This window comes from Condylura cristata, unplaced genomic scaffold (genome assembly GCF_000260355.1).
Source record: "Condylura cristata isolate star-nosed mole 26May11 unplaced genomic scaffold, ConCri1.0 scaffold00008, whole genome shotgun sequence".
NCBI classification, from domain to species: Eukaryota; Metazoa; Chordata; class Mammalia; order Eulipotyphla; family Talpidae; genus Condylura; species Condylura cristata.
In genome coordinates, this window is record NW_004567109.1 from 57027149 (window position 1) to 57043520 (window position 16372).

General features: G+C 50.7%; 1 protein-coding gene across 2 annotated transcripts; it reads left to right on the top strand.

Annotated features, from left to right (window-relative positions):
• The first annotated feature begins 3870 nt into the window (after positions 1-3870).
• FOXI1 (forkhead box I1) lies at positions 3871-6336 on the top strand. 2 transcript variants are annotated; one of them, XM_004679200.1, is made up of 2 exons: positions 3871-4501; positions 5777-6336. In XM_004679200.1, the coding sequence occupies exons 1-2, from the start codon at positions 3925-3927 to the stop codon at positions 6334-6336; spliced, it is 1137 nt and encodes a 378-aa protein (XP_004679257.1). In that variant the 5' UTR covers positions 3871-3924. The 2 variants fall into 2 exon arrangements, with proteins under 2 accessions (XP_004679257.1, XP_004679258.1); XM_004679201.1 differs by having other exon boundaries at positions 6059-6336.
• Positions 6337-16372: the final 10036 nt, after the last annotated feature.

Genomic DNA, 16372 nt, shown 5'->3' on the forward strand with positions numbered 1-16372 from the left:
TGAAGGAGTGCATTACTGCCAAGCATGACTGCAAAGGCATTTCCTCTGCTTCTCATCATATTCAGCCCTTGCAACAGCTCTTTGAGGGAGGTAACTCTGGTCATCCTGACAAACAGAGGCTCTGAGACTAAACGCTGTCAAGTCACTCAGAGCATAGGACTGGAAGAGTCGGATTCTCATTCAGATGGGTGGGAACAGCTGCCTGGCTGCCCCCAACACTTTTGCCCCATTGCCAACCCAGTGCCTATTTTTTTCATCACAGAAGAGCTGAGACATTTTTCTCCAGGAGCTTATTTCCTCCATGAAGCTGTTGCCCATCACAGAGCCCTGTCCCTTTACTAGAGGGGCTCATCAAACTGGGACCCCGGTGCTGAAATGTCACCCAATGTCTATACTCTGTTCTCTGCTTTTAAAGAGAATGGCCGCCAGAGGGCGGGGTTGGTCTGTGTGTTTTTCAGCCTCTGGCGCCTTGGGCTATGGAGGGCAGCAGGTCAGCTTCAGCCACACTTCCAAAGGCCATCCCTGGGACCCCACACCAGCCTCCTGGGTGAGCCCCAAGGAATACTGAGACACAGCTTTCATGAGCTCTGAAGCCAGGCAGGAAACTTACCAGTCTCCTTTTCAGTGGAATGCTCGCCTGCGCTTCCCTGGTCACCTTGGTCCTGATTCTCATTCCCAGCTGATCAGAGGAAGCCTGGCCTGTCATAGGGGCCTTCCCCAAGTTGAGCTTGGGAACCCCACTGTCCAATGCCCAGGGGTCGCAGCCTCTGGCTTCCTGCTGCACAGCCCAAAGCATCCCAGTTGCCCCTGTTCCTCATGAGCACTTCACAGACCGTGGGGTGGGCAATGGCAGCTGCCTGTCCCTACTCCAAGGGAGGTTTGGCAATTAAAACCGGTTACTACCAGCCGCAGGAGCTCTGGGAAAAGGATCAAAGGTCTCTTTTCCCCAAAAATCATTTTGTGGATGAAATTATTTTAGGCTTTTGCAATTTTCCAAAAGTAGGAACCCAAACCTGAGAAAGTATGTCCACTTGACCTTGGAAGCTGGGCAGTAGGGTTTGAGCCAGTCTGCATAACTGGGGCTGCACAGTTCGGGGGGGGGGGGGGGGTGGGGGACACTTCTTGAATGGGAATGACCATATGCTCTGGGATGAAGCAATAGAGCTTAAAGAACATGGGCCCTGGGTTTGGGCTTGGGTGGCAGTGGGTTCACCTTTTCCCCACCCCACTCTCCAGATATGTGGTCTGGCCTTGTTTCTTGACCAGGCCTCAGCTTGCTTACCCGTTCAGTGGACTGGCAAACAGCCCCCGCCTCATGTGTATTATCAAGACTAGGCTGATGTGACCTGCATAAAGTGAAAACCCCCTAGGCAAGGCCAAAGCTGATGATGAGGATGATGGTGAAGAGCACCTGGCAATGACCATAGGTGTTGACAGGGAGGTGGCTCTGAGCAGAGGCCCGGCATCCAACTTCCTCCAGCCACCGTTTGACCATTTGTCTCACCTTGACATGAACTGGCCATGGAGTGTGATGCCTGGGAACTGGTCACTCTTTGTGTATGTGTCTGGCAGCCAAATGACTGTGGATCACATGGCCCAGAAGCCTGAGGTCATGGTAAATGCGTGGCTGCCCAGAGCCAGCATTCCTGGCCTGCATATTCAGGGACAAGGTCCTGTAAGAAACTGGCAGGGGGGAGATGCTAGAGAAAAAAGAGAAGGGTGGGCTCTGAACTGGCTGCGGCTGCCTGGGGCTCCATTCTGATTCTACTCCTGGGGTATTATAATACCTGATAGCAGTCAATTGTTCTGGGCCTCAATTTCCTCTTGTAAAATGGAAAGATCAACCCTGCCAGAGTTACCTGGAGGATTTAAACAGCAGGCACTTAGCATCTGCTCAGTACATGTGAGTGGAGGGGAGATGCCAGCACTCCACCAGCTGTGGCTGCCCAGTCCCAGGTTCTTGAAACTTACTGACAGGCCTACCCCCATTTACCTTTAACGGGGATTGCGTCCAAGCTCCAGGGATTTGGGAAGCCTGATGGGGGAAATTGGTTTGGATGAGGAATCAAAGGATTACAATGATTAACCCAATTAATTGATTGCACATATCAAGTGCAAACTGGCTGTACTGCACGAGAGTTAATATTCATTGAGTGCTCCATGCAGGCACCATGTAAAAGGATTTGTACTGATTATACACACTGAATGACTGAATGCTCATACAGCAGCAGGCATGATGTTGGGGCATCCTTCCCATCTTCACCTGAGAAAACTGAGGTGAAGTTTCATCGACTTTCAAGTTCTTTACAGCTATTGAAAAGCAAAGCTGAGAATTGAACCCAGGTCCTCAGTGCCAAAACTGTGTCAGCTTTATCTTCACTATCTTATTGGCCTTTTAATGGAGACACAAAGAAAACTAGTTGTATGTTGATCTTTCTCTGATCATTTAAATGAAACTACAGAAAAATAACAGTTTAATCACACCCACTTCTCCATCCAGATATAAGAATCGACAGCATTGGTATTTGTATTCACACAGTTCATGCACAACAAGTTCCCAACATCACCAAAAGGTTCTTGAAAACTGACTGGATGCAAAATAACATCATAAAAGCAGGTCCTCAAATAATGTTATTTAATTCATCATCAGCTGGTTATTTCTTTTGTCTCATCAACACTATAACGCATTTTTCCACCAGAGAAGTACATGCTCTACGAGTGTGTATGTACATTTTACCCCCTTCCTTCCATATCATGGCATCCTGCAGCCTAATTCTCCAAATAATAATATTAGAAAATAAACATCTCCATATCACTAAATATTTTATAATTCATTTTTCATAGCTACATAATATTTCATCATTTGGCTCATATACAATTCATTCCCACAGTTCTCTATTGTTGGACATGCAGATTAGTTGCTGTTTATTTTACAGGCATAAAGAGTGCTAGGGTAGTTACTCTATTGCTAATTCACTGCTCGGTTTGATTCTGTAGGGTAACTTACCAGAAGCAACCTTGTCAAGCCCTTTGTAAAGTTTAGGTCTGTTTTAGCAGGTTTCGTATGACAGCTCTTTGAAAAGTTGGGGTCTCACCCTCAACAAGCCAGGCCTGGTAGAGAAACTCTAAACAAAAAACAAGGCCTCTTTGCTTTACTCTTCTGAAGGGAAATGCCAAATGTGCCTACCTCAAGCCTCACCTAAACAGTCATTAACATAACACCAGATAATCTAAAGTCACCTGCACTCACTGTTCCATGGTGGAGACACAAGGACCTTTCCACCCAGGGATCTGAACTCATCCCTGGGACACCCAGGCCCTGCCAATATGATTCATCCCACAGCCCTCAGTCTCCCCCTTGGATCCTGACACAGCTGGAGAGGAGAGGCGAGAGATGGGCAGAGGTGATTCCCTATGAAGAAACACAATGAGAGAGAGAGAGAGAGAAGAGGAAATGATCAAGACTCAGAAAGAATGATAGGAAAGCAAGTGAGAGGGAAAATTGAGGAGAGAAAAGGGGAGAGGAGAGAAAAGGGGAAAGGAGACAAAAATGAGGCAGGACTGGGAGGTGCTGGTGGAGAATGGAGGAAGCATGAAGCTGGGGACAAGGAAAGGAAGGAGGGGAGAAAAGAGGCCCGGTTGTTATGAACATCAGGTAGACAGCCAGTCTGGGCTGTCAGCAGCAGGACTGGCCCTGGTGGCTGGGAATTCACCCCCTTTCCTTAGTCCCTTCCTCCCCCTCCCTCCAGCGGTGCTTGGCACCTGAGAAGGGGCAGGTCTGCAGCAGAGCCGCCCCTGGGTGGGGCCGCCTGGCCCGGCCCACAGGGGTATAAAGCAGTGGGAGGCTGGGCCCTCTGAGCACCTGTCAGGGACAGCTCCCCATGCAGGTGCCAGGCAGGTGGCTCCTGCCCAACCAGCCCCAGCATGAGCTCCTTCGACCTCCCAGCACCCTCCCCACCTCGCTGCAGCCCCCAGTTCCCCAGCATCGGCCAGGAGCCCCCCGAGATGAACCTGTACTATGAGAGCTTCTTCCATCCGCAGGGCGTGCCCAGCCCTCAGCGGCCCCCCTCCTTTGAAGGGGGTGGCGAGTACGGGGCCACCCCTAACCCTTACCTCTGGCTCAATGGGCCGGCCATGACCCCGCCGCCCTACCTGCCCAGCCCCAATGCCAGCCCCTTCCTGCCCCAAGCCTACGGGGTCCAGCGACAGCTGTTGCCCAGCGTGTCGGGCCTGGGGGGCAGCGACCTGGGCTGGCTGCCCATCCCCTCCCAGGAGGAGCTGATGAAGCTGGTGCGGCCCCCCTACTCCTACTCAGCTCTCATCGCCATGGCCATCCACGGGGCACCTGACAAGCGCCTCACCCTGAGCCAGATCTACCAGTATGTGGCCGACAACTTCCCCTTCTATAACAAGAGCAAGGCTGGCTGGCAGAACTCCATCCGCCACAACCTGTCCCTCAACGACTGCTTCAAGAAGGTGCCCCGGGACGAGGATGACCCGGGTAAGCTAAGCATGGGGTGGGAGCCCACCCGAAGGCCCCTTTCTAGAAAGGTCTGAAGGTAGATTGCACCCTCAGGAATAAGGGCTGTGGGAGTTCAGCATAGAATTCAGACCCTAGAGGCAGAGGTCTCTCTGACTGTGGCGCCCACGGGCCTGTGACCTCTGGCAGGGTCCACTCTGAGCCACAGTCTCATCCTCTGTAAACAGGGCTGGCAGCTGGAGCACCTTGGGAGGCTTGTGGTGGGGACAAGAGACGTGTGTGAGGTGTTTGGTGCTCGCCAGCGCTGGGCAATGGCTGGGATTGAGATTTACCTGGATCCTCAGCCCACAGCTCACAGCAAGTCCTTGGGGACAGTGATGTGTTTGGACACAGCCCAAGTGCCCCCCACCCTGGGCCCACTGGGGTGACAACCACTTGGGACCCCCGTGCTGCCTAGCCCCTGACTCTACACCCAGAGGGTAGCTCCAATCACACCCTATGGAGGAGGAAATCACTCTTGGGCGGCACAGCCACCTGTAGTGACACCCCAAGGTGCTAGTGAGGGAGTGTGAATCTGAAGGGTGGCCTCACACCAACGGTGTAATGACGCACTTCCGAAACACAGCGGCATTAAATACTCACGCACCCACGCCGGGGATGTCCACTCTCGTTCTACTCGGGAAGCCAGGTAGGGTCCAGAGGCACCCACCTCCTCCCACTCTGAGACTGGCAAGGGCAGGACTTGGTCCCACCTTGCCCCCCGCCAGAGGGCAAAGACCCACCCACCCTGAGCAGAGAGCAGGCCGCAGGCAGGGTGCCCGCCTCTCCTGGGAGTGGGACCCCACCCTTACAAAGCCCTTGTACATATGTGGTCTTGTCCCTCCCACAGCAGCTTGAGGAAGAAGACACAGTCCATTTTCAGGCTAGGACCTTGAGGTTGTCGGGAGCAAAGCCAGCGCCCAAAGCCGTCCTCTGATTCTGCCAGGACTTGCAGGGAGACCCTATCCCTCAAACAATGGAAAGGCCCTCCACCTCCACCCCCCCAGTACTTACTTCCTAAAAAGACCACACTGACTACTTCTTTGAGGCTTCTTTGCGTCCACAGAACCCCTAACTCTACAGAGTGCTTCATTAGGTGGGAGTGAGGGGCTTGGGGAACCCCGCCCTTTCTTAGCCCCGCCTGCTGTTTTCTGTCCTCTGCATCTGCTTCCTTTGTCTTTAGTTATGACAATAAGGAGGAGCAGAAGCTAAGTTTGAGTCTGGCTTTCTACTTAACTCTTTCCACTATTTTCCCAGGCAAAGGGAATTACTGGACCCTGGACCCCAACTGTGAGAAGATGTTTGACAATGGAAATTTCCGCAGGAAGAGAAAGAGGAAATCAGATGTGTCCTCCAGCACCGGGAGCTTGACCTCGGACAAGACAGAGAACAGTCTCCTTGGGGGCAGCCCCAAGACCACGGAGGCCCAGGACCTCCTGGAAGGTGCTTCACCAGGCACCACTGGCTCCCCAGAGAAGCGCTCCTCTCCACCCCCACCAGGGACCCCGTGTCTCAACAGCTTCCTCTCCTCCATGACAGCCTATGTGAGTGGCCCCAGCCCCATGAGCCGCCCTGTGGCCACGCCAGGACTGAGCCCGGAGCCCCTGGACAAGATGGGGCAGAATTTGCTGAACTTCAACTCCTACAACCCCCTCCCCAACCTCAGTGGCCACGGGAGCACGGGTGACTGGACCAGCCCCGTGACTACCAATACCCTAGGTTATGGGGGGTCGGTGCTCAGCCAGTTCAGTCCTCATTTCTATAACAGCATCAACACCAACAGCACCCTCTACCCCAGAGAGGGCACGGAGGTCTAGGAACAACAGCTTCCAGCCAGAGAAAAATAGTAGAGGTCACGCCAGCCATCCTGTGGCACAAGACTTCTGACCTACAACCACACACAGGTGGCTCAGAGTGTGGCTCATCTTCTTTCCAGAACATTTTGTAAACTTTCTGTTTATACACATGTACCAGTTTGGCAGTGAAAACACTGGTGCTTGATGAGCAGTAATCATGGCAGCTGTTAGTTGAGCACTTACTATGTGCTATGTACCATATTAGGCTCTTGAAAGGCCTGGTCACCTGTGAGATTCATGTGGAAACACCTCCCCCCCACCACCATTTAACAGATGAGGCAACTGAGGCTCAAGGAAGTTAAGTAGCTTTTCCAGGGTCATACAAACCAGTAAGTGGCAGAACCAGGAGTGAAGTCCAGGTCCAGGATTGAGGTGATCCCCAAAGTTCTGAGCAGTGAAGGCAGCAGGAATAGAGGAATTGGTTGAGCAGCGAAGGAAGGTCAGTGTGAAAAGCTGATCATGGCAAGTATAACCAAGTCCCCTTGCTGCCTCCCACTCATCCATCAAAGCAGCAAACCAGGTATCTGGTGTGGGTCCTTATCCTGTGGCCCCCATATTAACTGTAGACACTCCCCTTGCTACCACTCAAGGAGAGAAGCTACCAGCTTCTTAGTTCTGGAAGCCCAGACCTATAACTGGTAGGACAAAGTATCCCCCTCTCCCTAGTGCCAGAGCCATCACTTCCCCAGTGCCAGAGATCTTCAGCAGGGCAGGGAAAGGAGTGGTGTGTACCGCCAAGCCCCCATGATGCTCCTACCTGCAAACTCTTGTAAAGCCGGGCTTCCTGTGTGCGTGCCATGGGCCAGTGAGCTGGAGCCGGCTGTGTCTTCCAAGAGAAACAGACTGCATAAGCACTTCCTCTTCAGAGCTGGAGAGGTAGAGGGCTGAGAGGACAGTGGCTCCCACAGGGCTCTGTGGGCCCCACAAGGGCGTGTGTGACAGCTCCTGGCATTTCTCTGTCTTGTTTTTGTATGGAATTTACATGTCTGTAGTGTTGGAGGAACACCTGGGACTGTATGTTTGGTTTTCTTATTTTCTTTTTAATTAAAAAAAGGAGAAAAGACCTGTGTTCTTTCCTGGTGAATTTTCCTGTCTCAGCATCTGGTCCACTCAGCCTGGGGCTAAGGGCTGCCTACAGCTGAAGACTTCGGAGCCAGGAGCAGGGCTCTTCCTCTGCTTCCCACTAGTGTGGGCATTGGACAATGGTCCCCAACAAAGACAGGCCCCTGGGGGAGGGGTGGTGCTGCCCCATTATACAGAGGAGAAAACTGAGGGTCAAGCAGTTAAGCGACTTGTCTGAAGTCCACAGCCCAACCTTGTCCAGCTCTTCTGCCTCCTGCCCCTTAGCACTCGGCAGCGTGGCCTCAATCGTGGCTGATTGCCGTGGCAAGGACTGCAACATTGTGGTCTAGGCCCTCCGCCACCAAGGGCTATGCGGGCACTGGACCAGGCGCTGGGCAGGCAGGAGCCTCTTCACCCTAACATCAGCCACCCATGTGCACAAGCAAACCCCTAGGATGCCTTCACAAAGCCAGCTGGAGAAATTTGCAGATCTTCTAATCTGGGTCCCCTCCTCTGGCTGGTGTATACCCTGACCATCTGAACAGGCCACGCCATGCTGCCCACTCAGACTCTGGAGGACTCTTTTCTGGAGCCGCAGGAGGCAGGTGATAAACAGCAACCATAGCAAAGATAGAGACGATGAATATGTCGAAGGGACATTGGCACGAGCTGCAGATTTACTACGTCCAGGCAGTGTGGTGGTACTTGAACTTTATGCTCCAAAGTCACCCAACACAATCAGTGTTCTCTGTCCACTTTGTAGGTGGAGGCTGAAGTCTGGAGAGGTTCTGGGGCTCCACCAAGGACCCCTGACATCAAGTCAGGGCTTCAGTGCAGATCTGTGGATGAGTGAGTATAACTGTTCCCCTCTGCACGTGTGCTGGGGAGCCAGGACTCACCACGGGAGAGCAAAATCAGGCAAACTGGGAAGAAAAAAGCAGGACCCCCCCCCTAAAAATCCCAGATTCCCTCCTGGGGAAACCTTTTCATCAGGAGGCCAGACTGCGGGAAGTAAAGAGAAGGGACACAGCATCAGGCCACAAGAAGCACTAGAAAACCTTAAACAGGCTGACCTCTTGTAGCCATGAAATTCATCCCTGAAGCTGGAGGGGGGAGGGGGCTCCACAGATGCCAGCAGGGAGACAGGTCAGAGGCAGAGTGCAAACGCAGCTCCCTGAAGCCAAGGCCTGGACTTCGTCTCGCTAGACCCCATTACCACCAAATGTGCCTACAAGGATGGAGCCTGCGATCCCACCCCACTGAGGCTCTCACTTGCTGTTCCTCAGCTCCCACAACCTCCCCATGAGGTCTGCTCTGAGGTGAAGCAGGGCTCCCAGGAGCAGCAGGGAGAGACCAGCCCAGCCCAGGAAGGACCTGCTCATTCCACACAAAGAACTTGACCACTGGCATCGCCATTCTTCTGCAGTCCAGAACTTAATGGGCACAGTAGTAAAAGTAATGCCTGCAGGGCTCTGGCCGCACAAAGACCCTTTCAGTTCTCTCCTCTGTGACCGTTTCCAGCAGCAGAGCCAGATTGGGGGTGGAGAGGGGAGGTATGAGTTGCGCCTGGGGTAACTGCCTGAGGGCAGTACCCAGATGCAGAAGAGTCTTCTGCTCAGAGGAGTCAGCTTCCACTTCTTTGCCTATCTCTTGGTTCTCTTCCTCTGAAACAAATAGAGAGCTTGAGGAAGGGAGGGAAGAAAGAGCTGGATATTCACTAACTGTTCAGTCTGAGGGTAATGTTATGCATTAGTGGTGTACATTTCATAACCTCCAACAACTTGGTTCCACAAAGATAACCTGGCCCTCAACACATTAATATAGGGTCCTAGACAAGAGTTTCTTGTTTGTTGGCGAAACCAGGAGGGCTGCCTGGAGGAGACAAACCACAGCCAAAAGATGGATGGGAGAAATGAGCTCATGTAAATAGGTTTCCAAACCACCAGTTTACACACTCATCCTCAAACCTCCTAACTCCCATAATCCCCCACCCCTAAGTCCCAAATTACAGCATCTAAGTTTCCAAGTTAAGGGGTGGAGGAGAGGAGTATATAGGTATAGTAAATTATTATATCATATGTAAGTTTATTTTTATAGATAAAATTGCAAGGAAACAAGTCAAGAACTGCCATATACAAAAGATGAAGTCATTGGTGGCAATGAAATACTAGGGGGTCTTTGTCATTGTGCTTATATTTAATTACAGTAAGCATATTGTCAGCTCCTAGAACCCAAGTTCTCCATGTCGGGGCTCAGCACTGGAGGATCGATGAAGGGGAACAGATATGTGCTTCTGGGACCTGGAAGCTGTGGGGGCAAAAGAAGACCGTTCCTGCTGCCTGCCTGGGAGTTGTTATATGGTTTGGTGATACACATTCACACTCAGCCAATGATGCCTGGTTCAGGGAAGGGACTCACCTGTGGGCTCCAGCAGAGTCAGAGAATTCACATTCATTGGGAACTCAATATGCGCCAGACTCTGTCAGGAGCCTGTCACCTAAGACCCATTTGGTCTGCACACAAAATCTTGGCTTCCTGTCAGGCTAATTTTAAAGGCAAGGAAATTGGGGAGAATGTAACTTGCCCTGCATCACAAGCTGGAGAATGCAAGACCTGGGGTTCCAGAGTTCAAAGTCTGAGTGCCGATCGCCATCATCACAGCTGTTGTCCAGACTGTCTTGAGACTTAAACAAGAACAGTGCATGCCCGGGTGCCTGGCCCACAGTCAGGAAAATCATCTCTCAGCACGGGGCTTACCTCATTCCCACCACATCTCTGGTTCCTTGGTGCCCAGCAACAAGGACACATTGGAGGTGCAACGTGCCATGCTGTGCACACATGCATTCCATTCCCTCATCTAAAGCTCAGGGGTCACAGACACGAGCTGCGGGGCAGTGATGGGCTCACCCTCACTTGGGCACAGCCTGTCTTTTGCACCCAGAATGAACTAAGTAACTTCCGGAGCCTCGCTGGCCCACCCAAACTCCGCAGATGTCTCCCCAACCTCTCAGCCTTCAGGGGTCACTAACCTTCAGCATACAGTCACGGGGCTTCAAAGGGTTATGCTGCCCCCAGTGAGGACCAGGGCCCCTGCCAGCTCTTCCCAGTCCTCCTTCACACAATCCTCCCTACTCTGGCTCTCAGGACCCCAGACATTCCTAAGGGCCTCCAGGGCTCAGTACCAGAATGGAGAAAGAAAGAAGGCAGAATCATCCAACATCTAACCTAGGTATGCCTCAGGTTTAAGTTGTCTGTGAGCATCCATGTTAGCTCAATCTTAGAAAAAGGTTCAGGACGATGGGGTGGAAGTCATCTTCTCTGTTTCTCATGATGGAGAGCCCAGGACAGAACCCCACTAAGAGCTGCCTGGGGGAGCAGACCCTCCCCCCACAGTGACCATAAGCCCACCCCACCATCTAACTTAAGAGCTCAAGACCCCTCTCCCTCCAAGCTCCAAACCTCCCCAGTTTGCCCTTCTTTAAATCAAGGCTGAGTTTGGCTACTAAATGTGAAAGTGACTTAGAAAAATTCAAAGGCCAAACAGTCAAGGGCGTCTGTTAGCAGCGGTGGCTTTATAAACACCTGCCAGATATTAAACCCTACCAGGTAGGTGTTATCGCCATTTAACAGGACAGGAAAGGGGTGGAGAGATATTGTTTAGCTCACATCTCTACGAAATAAGACTTGCACCCAGCTCTGCCTGCCTCTGAGGACCAAGACTTATCTGCAGTAAAAACACAGAGCACAGACAGGTTGGAAGTAAACAGAAGCAAACAGGAGGCAGAGGCAGCAGAAGCAGTGAAGGCGTGAGCACTGGATAAAATAGACAGCAGAGCAAGTGTATCCCCAAGAAAAAAAAACAGAGATTTTTAAAATGGTGCAATGTCTTGTAGAGAAATATCCATCAGTGAAAGAACTTTATACACATGGAGCAAAAAGGACAGAATGAAAGGCAACAGTGGACAATTTGTAGAGTTCGAGATCTCAACGCCTATCTCTCGCAAAGGCTGATAGAACAAAGAATCAAAACAATCAGTTTAGGGCCCTCCCTGGTGGCACAATGCTTAAATCACAGCACTATGAAGCTGTCTGTAGCCACCACAGTAGGAGTTCGATCCCCGGCCAGGGAGGTGACCCACCTGGCGCAGCAGACCTCTCCTGTCTCACCCACTGCTCCCCTCAGCAGTGTATTTCAGCCTGTTCTGCTCCGTGCTTGTGAATCCTCTCACTCCTTTGTGCCTTTGGCCTGAAACCCAGTTCTGTATGCATAAATAAATAAATCTTAAAACACACACACACACACACAAAGGCTCTGAACAACACTAGCATCCACCTTGACCTAACTGATATTTCTAGAACACTGCACCCAGCAATGCAGAATCCATATTATTCTCAAAAGCATGAGGGGAATTTACCATATGCTTGTACCATAAAATACACCTCTCAACATTTAAAAGTGTTTTAAAACACTCTGCTTTATAAAAGCACTCAGACAAGAGTAAATAGTGTTATCCCATTTAAATAGAATTCTAGGACAGACACACTAAACTCTAGTGACAGAAAGCAGGCTACTGATGATGCCGAGCTGGAGTGGACATGAAGATTGCCTGGAGGGGAACTTGGAAAGGTGGAAATGGTCCATAGCTTGCTTATTATGGTTCATACCTGGATGCATTCATTTGTCAAAACTTACAAATCTGCACACTCAAAATAAGTGCATTTTACGAAAGGGAAATTGTTCCTGGATGAGGATTAAAATAGAAGGAGATTTTTGGAACTCATTCCAGGAAGTGAAAAAGCTAGTTAGAAACTGGCGGGGGGGGGGGGGGGGAGGGGGGGGGGGGAGGGGTCGTTGAAAGGGGCTGTTTGCAGAATACTGGATGAATCAGTTGCCAATATTTGAACCTGTGAGATCTCAGCAAATATAAAGACTTAGGCTTCTCTGAGAAGAAGCGCTGGCAAACTGAGGCACATTGCCCCCACTACAAAACATGGGGTCCCCCTTACCCCAACAGTGCCCCCCTTTAGAAGGGGCTCGGCTACCATGGCAAGGCTGCCTCCCTCATTTACGGGCTCTGCCCTCGGGCCTTGGCATCTGTGACCTACTGGCTGGAAAGATAATGGTGGTGACCACCCATTCTCCACACCAGCCCCTCTAGCTACTGCGTGTGTCCTGTCATCTGACTTACAATCCTACCAGGCAGAGATCTAGACTGTTCCATTCTTATATTTGAGCCCTTACTACAAGGAACCCACATTGCCAAGCAATGTAGATGAGGAAGCTAAAACACCAAGAGGTTAATTAGATGCTAAAGTTTACACAAGGGAAAAATAATCAGATCAGAAGCCAGACCCAGAACCCCTGGGGTTCCCATTTGTGCTCCCAGGAGGATGCCCTACAGTTGGACTCCAGGGAGGTGGGTTCCCAGGGAGGTCCACAGAGCATATGGACCCCAGGGGGCGCCACTCACACAGAGCACAGAGCCAGAAGCGCCCTCTCCTGTCTCATAGGAGAGCACGTTTCTCCTGCTAAAACCACAGGACTGGGTGGCTGATGGGAGAGGGGAAGGCGCTCCTTTAGCTCGGTGAATTGAATTCATTCAACAAGATGTTCTGGAAACACCTCTGTGCCCTGCGGATCTAGACACAGGACTTGCAGTGAACCAAGTCCCCACCCTCACGGAGCTTATCTTCCGGCAGGAGAAACAGCAGCAGCTTTTAAATTACATTAACTTTAAGTACTGCGCCAGGTAGTGATGTTGCTAGAAGCGCACCCAAGCAGGGTTAGGGTTCAGACAGGGACTGGAGACAAAGTTTTGGAGAGGGAGGTCCAAGAAGGATTTCTGAAGCAGTGATGTTTGCAGAGTGCGAGTTGGGGTGTGTAAGAGCCAGCTGTGTAGTGATCTGAGAGCGGCAGGGTCCCTGGAACATCGTATGGAATGACCCGGGTCAGGGAACAAAACCCGGGGGCCAGGGCGGTCAGCAGAGTGAAGATGCAGAGGCCTTGCAGGCCTCGGGGGCAGTTTGGATGCTTCTGTCCCTAAGGAGCATGGAGGGGATAAGAATGTAGGAGAGATGGAAGAGAGTGTGTCCGGCTCTCTAAGGTCTTGGCACCCAAGCAGCTTCCACCCCCCAGGGCAGGGCAGGGCAACTCTGTCAGTAGCCTGCAGACATCACTGCTTCTGATTGGGGTTATTTTGTTCCAAATACAGATGGTTTGGCCTGGCTTCCAGCAACAAGGCCACAACACCTGCTCTGGTTTTGGTAAATCCTTCTTATGCAAAATTCCAGCTCCCATCTCAGTCACAAAGCCTGTGATGCATGTCACCTGAGGCTCAGGCTGTAGGAAATGCCAGACAAAAAGAGAGAAACAATGTCCCTCAGTGACAAAGTAGACGAAGTCCAGCCCCGACGCTGCAGCTCGTGACCTGGGCAAATGTGTTCTCCTCCTGCCCAGTCCCTCCCTCTATACGATGTGGGGTGACCCAGGCAGAATTTTGACTCTTGGCAATTAATAAAGATCAGGTTTTTGAAAACATGGTATGGGACCAGTTTAATGATTTACTTGCTTATTTTCTGTCTCCCCAAATAGTCATAAACACCCTGACACCCTGACGGCAGATGTCTGGTTCTTCTCAGACACCACAAGGCAGACCACAGAGCTTGGTTCCCAATAGGTGCACAACAGTGTCAGAGTAATTAATTAATAGTGCTTGCTTATTAATTATCTGCAGATAACATGTTAGACATCATACCAGGGCCTTTTCATTTCTGAATATTACAAAAGAGAATTTTCTCTGTTAGGTCCAATGACCAGTGAGTGATTGCTGTAGCATGAAGGTAAATAATGACTCTGTGAATTTTATTGATAGTCCAGTGCACAGAATATCTCCTCCTGGCCCTTCCTGGTGACACAATGGGTTGGACACAGCAGGACAAGCTAGCCACAGCCGCTTCAGCATGAGTTTGATCCCCTGCCCTGGAGGTGACCCACAAGGCACGGCAGACCTCTCCTGACCCGCCCGCTGCTCCCCTCTGCAGTGTGCTTTGTTGATCTGCCTGTTCTGCTCCCCACTCTGTCTCTGGTGAATCCCCTCACCATCCCTGCACCTCTGGCCTGTATCCCAGTTCTGTATGCATAAATAAAAAAATCTTTTTAAAAAACAAAAAAGAATATCTCCCCACTATTTAGTAGGAGAGACAAATATAACTCAACTCATTATACAATTAACGATTGCCTTTGAGATCTGAATGAAGGTCGAGTTCAAGAGCCATGAGTGTGGCCATCAGGGTACCTGACTTGGACCAGAGTATCAGGAAAGATTTCTGAGGGAGGTTAAGGTCTGTGCTGATTGAGGCTGGGAGATGAGAAAATATTGCATTATTCAGTTCCATCCCTAAATCTGATCTGGGCAGAGGAGCCAGCCCTGGGAGAGGATCAGAATACAGACAGGTAAAGGAAAAAGGGTGGATGACAGTGGTGGAGGTGTTGCAGGGGGCAGGTTAGTGGGGCTTTGTGGACCTGAAATGAGCTCTCTGAGTCTACAAAGAAAGCAACACTGTCCAGATGGCTGAATTTGGGTAGAGACAGGAACATATTTCCTTTGCTAGTCCTTGATAATTCCTGAGACTTTAGCATGTGCCAATGTGCTCAAAACTGGAGTTTCAGGTTGAATCTTCATGACATTCTTTCAAGGTCAATGGAGTAGGTCAACTCCCCCCCTCAGAAGAGTAAACCAAGTAACACTGGGGAGACCTTGATAAAAGCCACTTGATAGACAGGACAAGGCCTTTAACTCAAAATTTTGACCTTGTGCGCAGTGTCAATCTGTGAGTGAACAAATGAGGCAAAAAGGTTAAAAGGAGCTAGGTATTAGAAATGGCTCCATGTTGTCTCTCTGATCTCCCACAGTGATAGTGAAAATGGTGACTGCTTTGGGAACATCGAAGGAAGTGTGAGTAGAAAGTCAGCTGACAGTTGACCTTGAGGAAGTGCTCAAGACTATCCTTTCTCCCCAGCACTGAGATGACGATTCACCTCCATTGTGGGGGCGGGGTTGTGGGGACCCCCTTCTAAACCTGTTCCCCAGCTGGTCTCCACTCTGCTCCACTCCAGGGTCCCTTATCTCCTAATGAAAACACACTTCCTTGATTGCAAAATTAGTAGGGTATTAATGATGATCATTGGTGTCTATTTATAACAGTGTACTCTCCATAAAAAGAGAAGTTTCCAGGCTCCCTGCCGCACCTAAGGAAGGGCTGACTGGAGTGGGGAAGATAAGCTGAAGAGACTGAGAGAAGACTTTGAAGTGAGAGCAGAGACATGTGAAGAAGGGCCTGCTTGATTCTTGGCTTCTGACTCTTGTCAGGGACTTGAGGCATTTGGAAGGAGACACATGGAGTCGAGACAGACAGAGATACTTGGAAGATACACGAGTGAGACACACATGGGAGGCTGATGATTGCAGATGTAACCTTGATTTGCACTCTGATTTTGCTCCTTTCATCACAGACTTAGCTGGCCCTTCTGTCCCTTCCCTGTGGTTCCCTACCAGAAGGTACCTTAGATTTGTGGCACCCTTTGGGGCCTCAGCAGCCTCGCTTTGGGCAAATCCTGCTTGGTTGGGTATTTACTTGCAAAGGAATGGGTGACATTGTCTTCTTGGAAAACTATTATCCTTTCTTCTCTTTTCTTTCTATGTGCACTATCCTATTAAAGTTCTTGCAAATACACTTTGTCTTTATGCAGTCAATAGCACAACCTCTTTAGAACGTGCAGGTTTCAGGGCACCCCTCAGGCTGCTGGCTAACAGACTGAAACCATTGTGCTGGTCTGCTGAGCACCTAGGCCCTGCCTACTCCCCTACAAGAGCAGCACCCTGATTAATATTTCCCTTGGGACAGAGCTCTGGAGGTGGATGGGATGGGAGGTAAA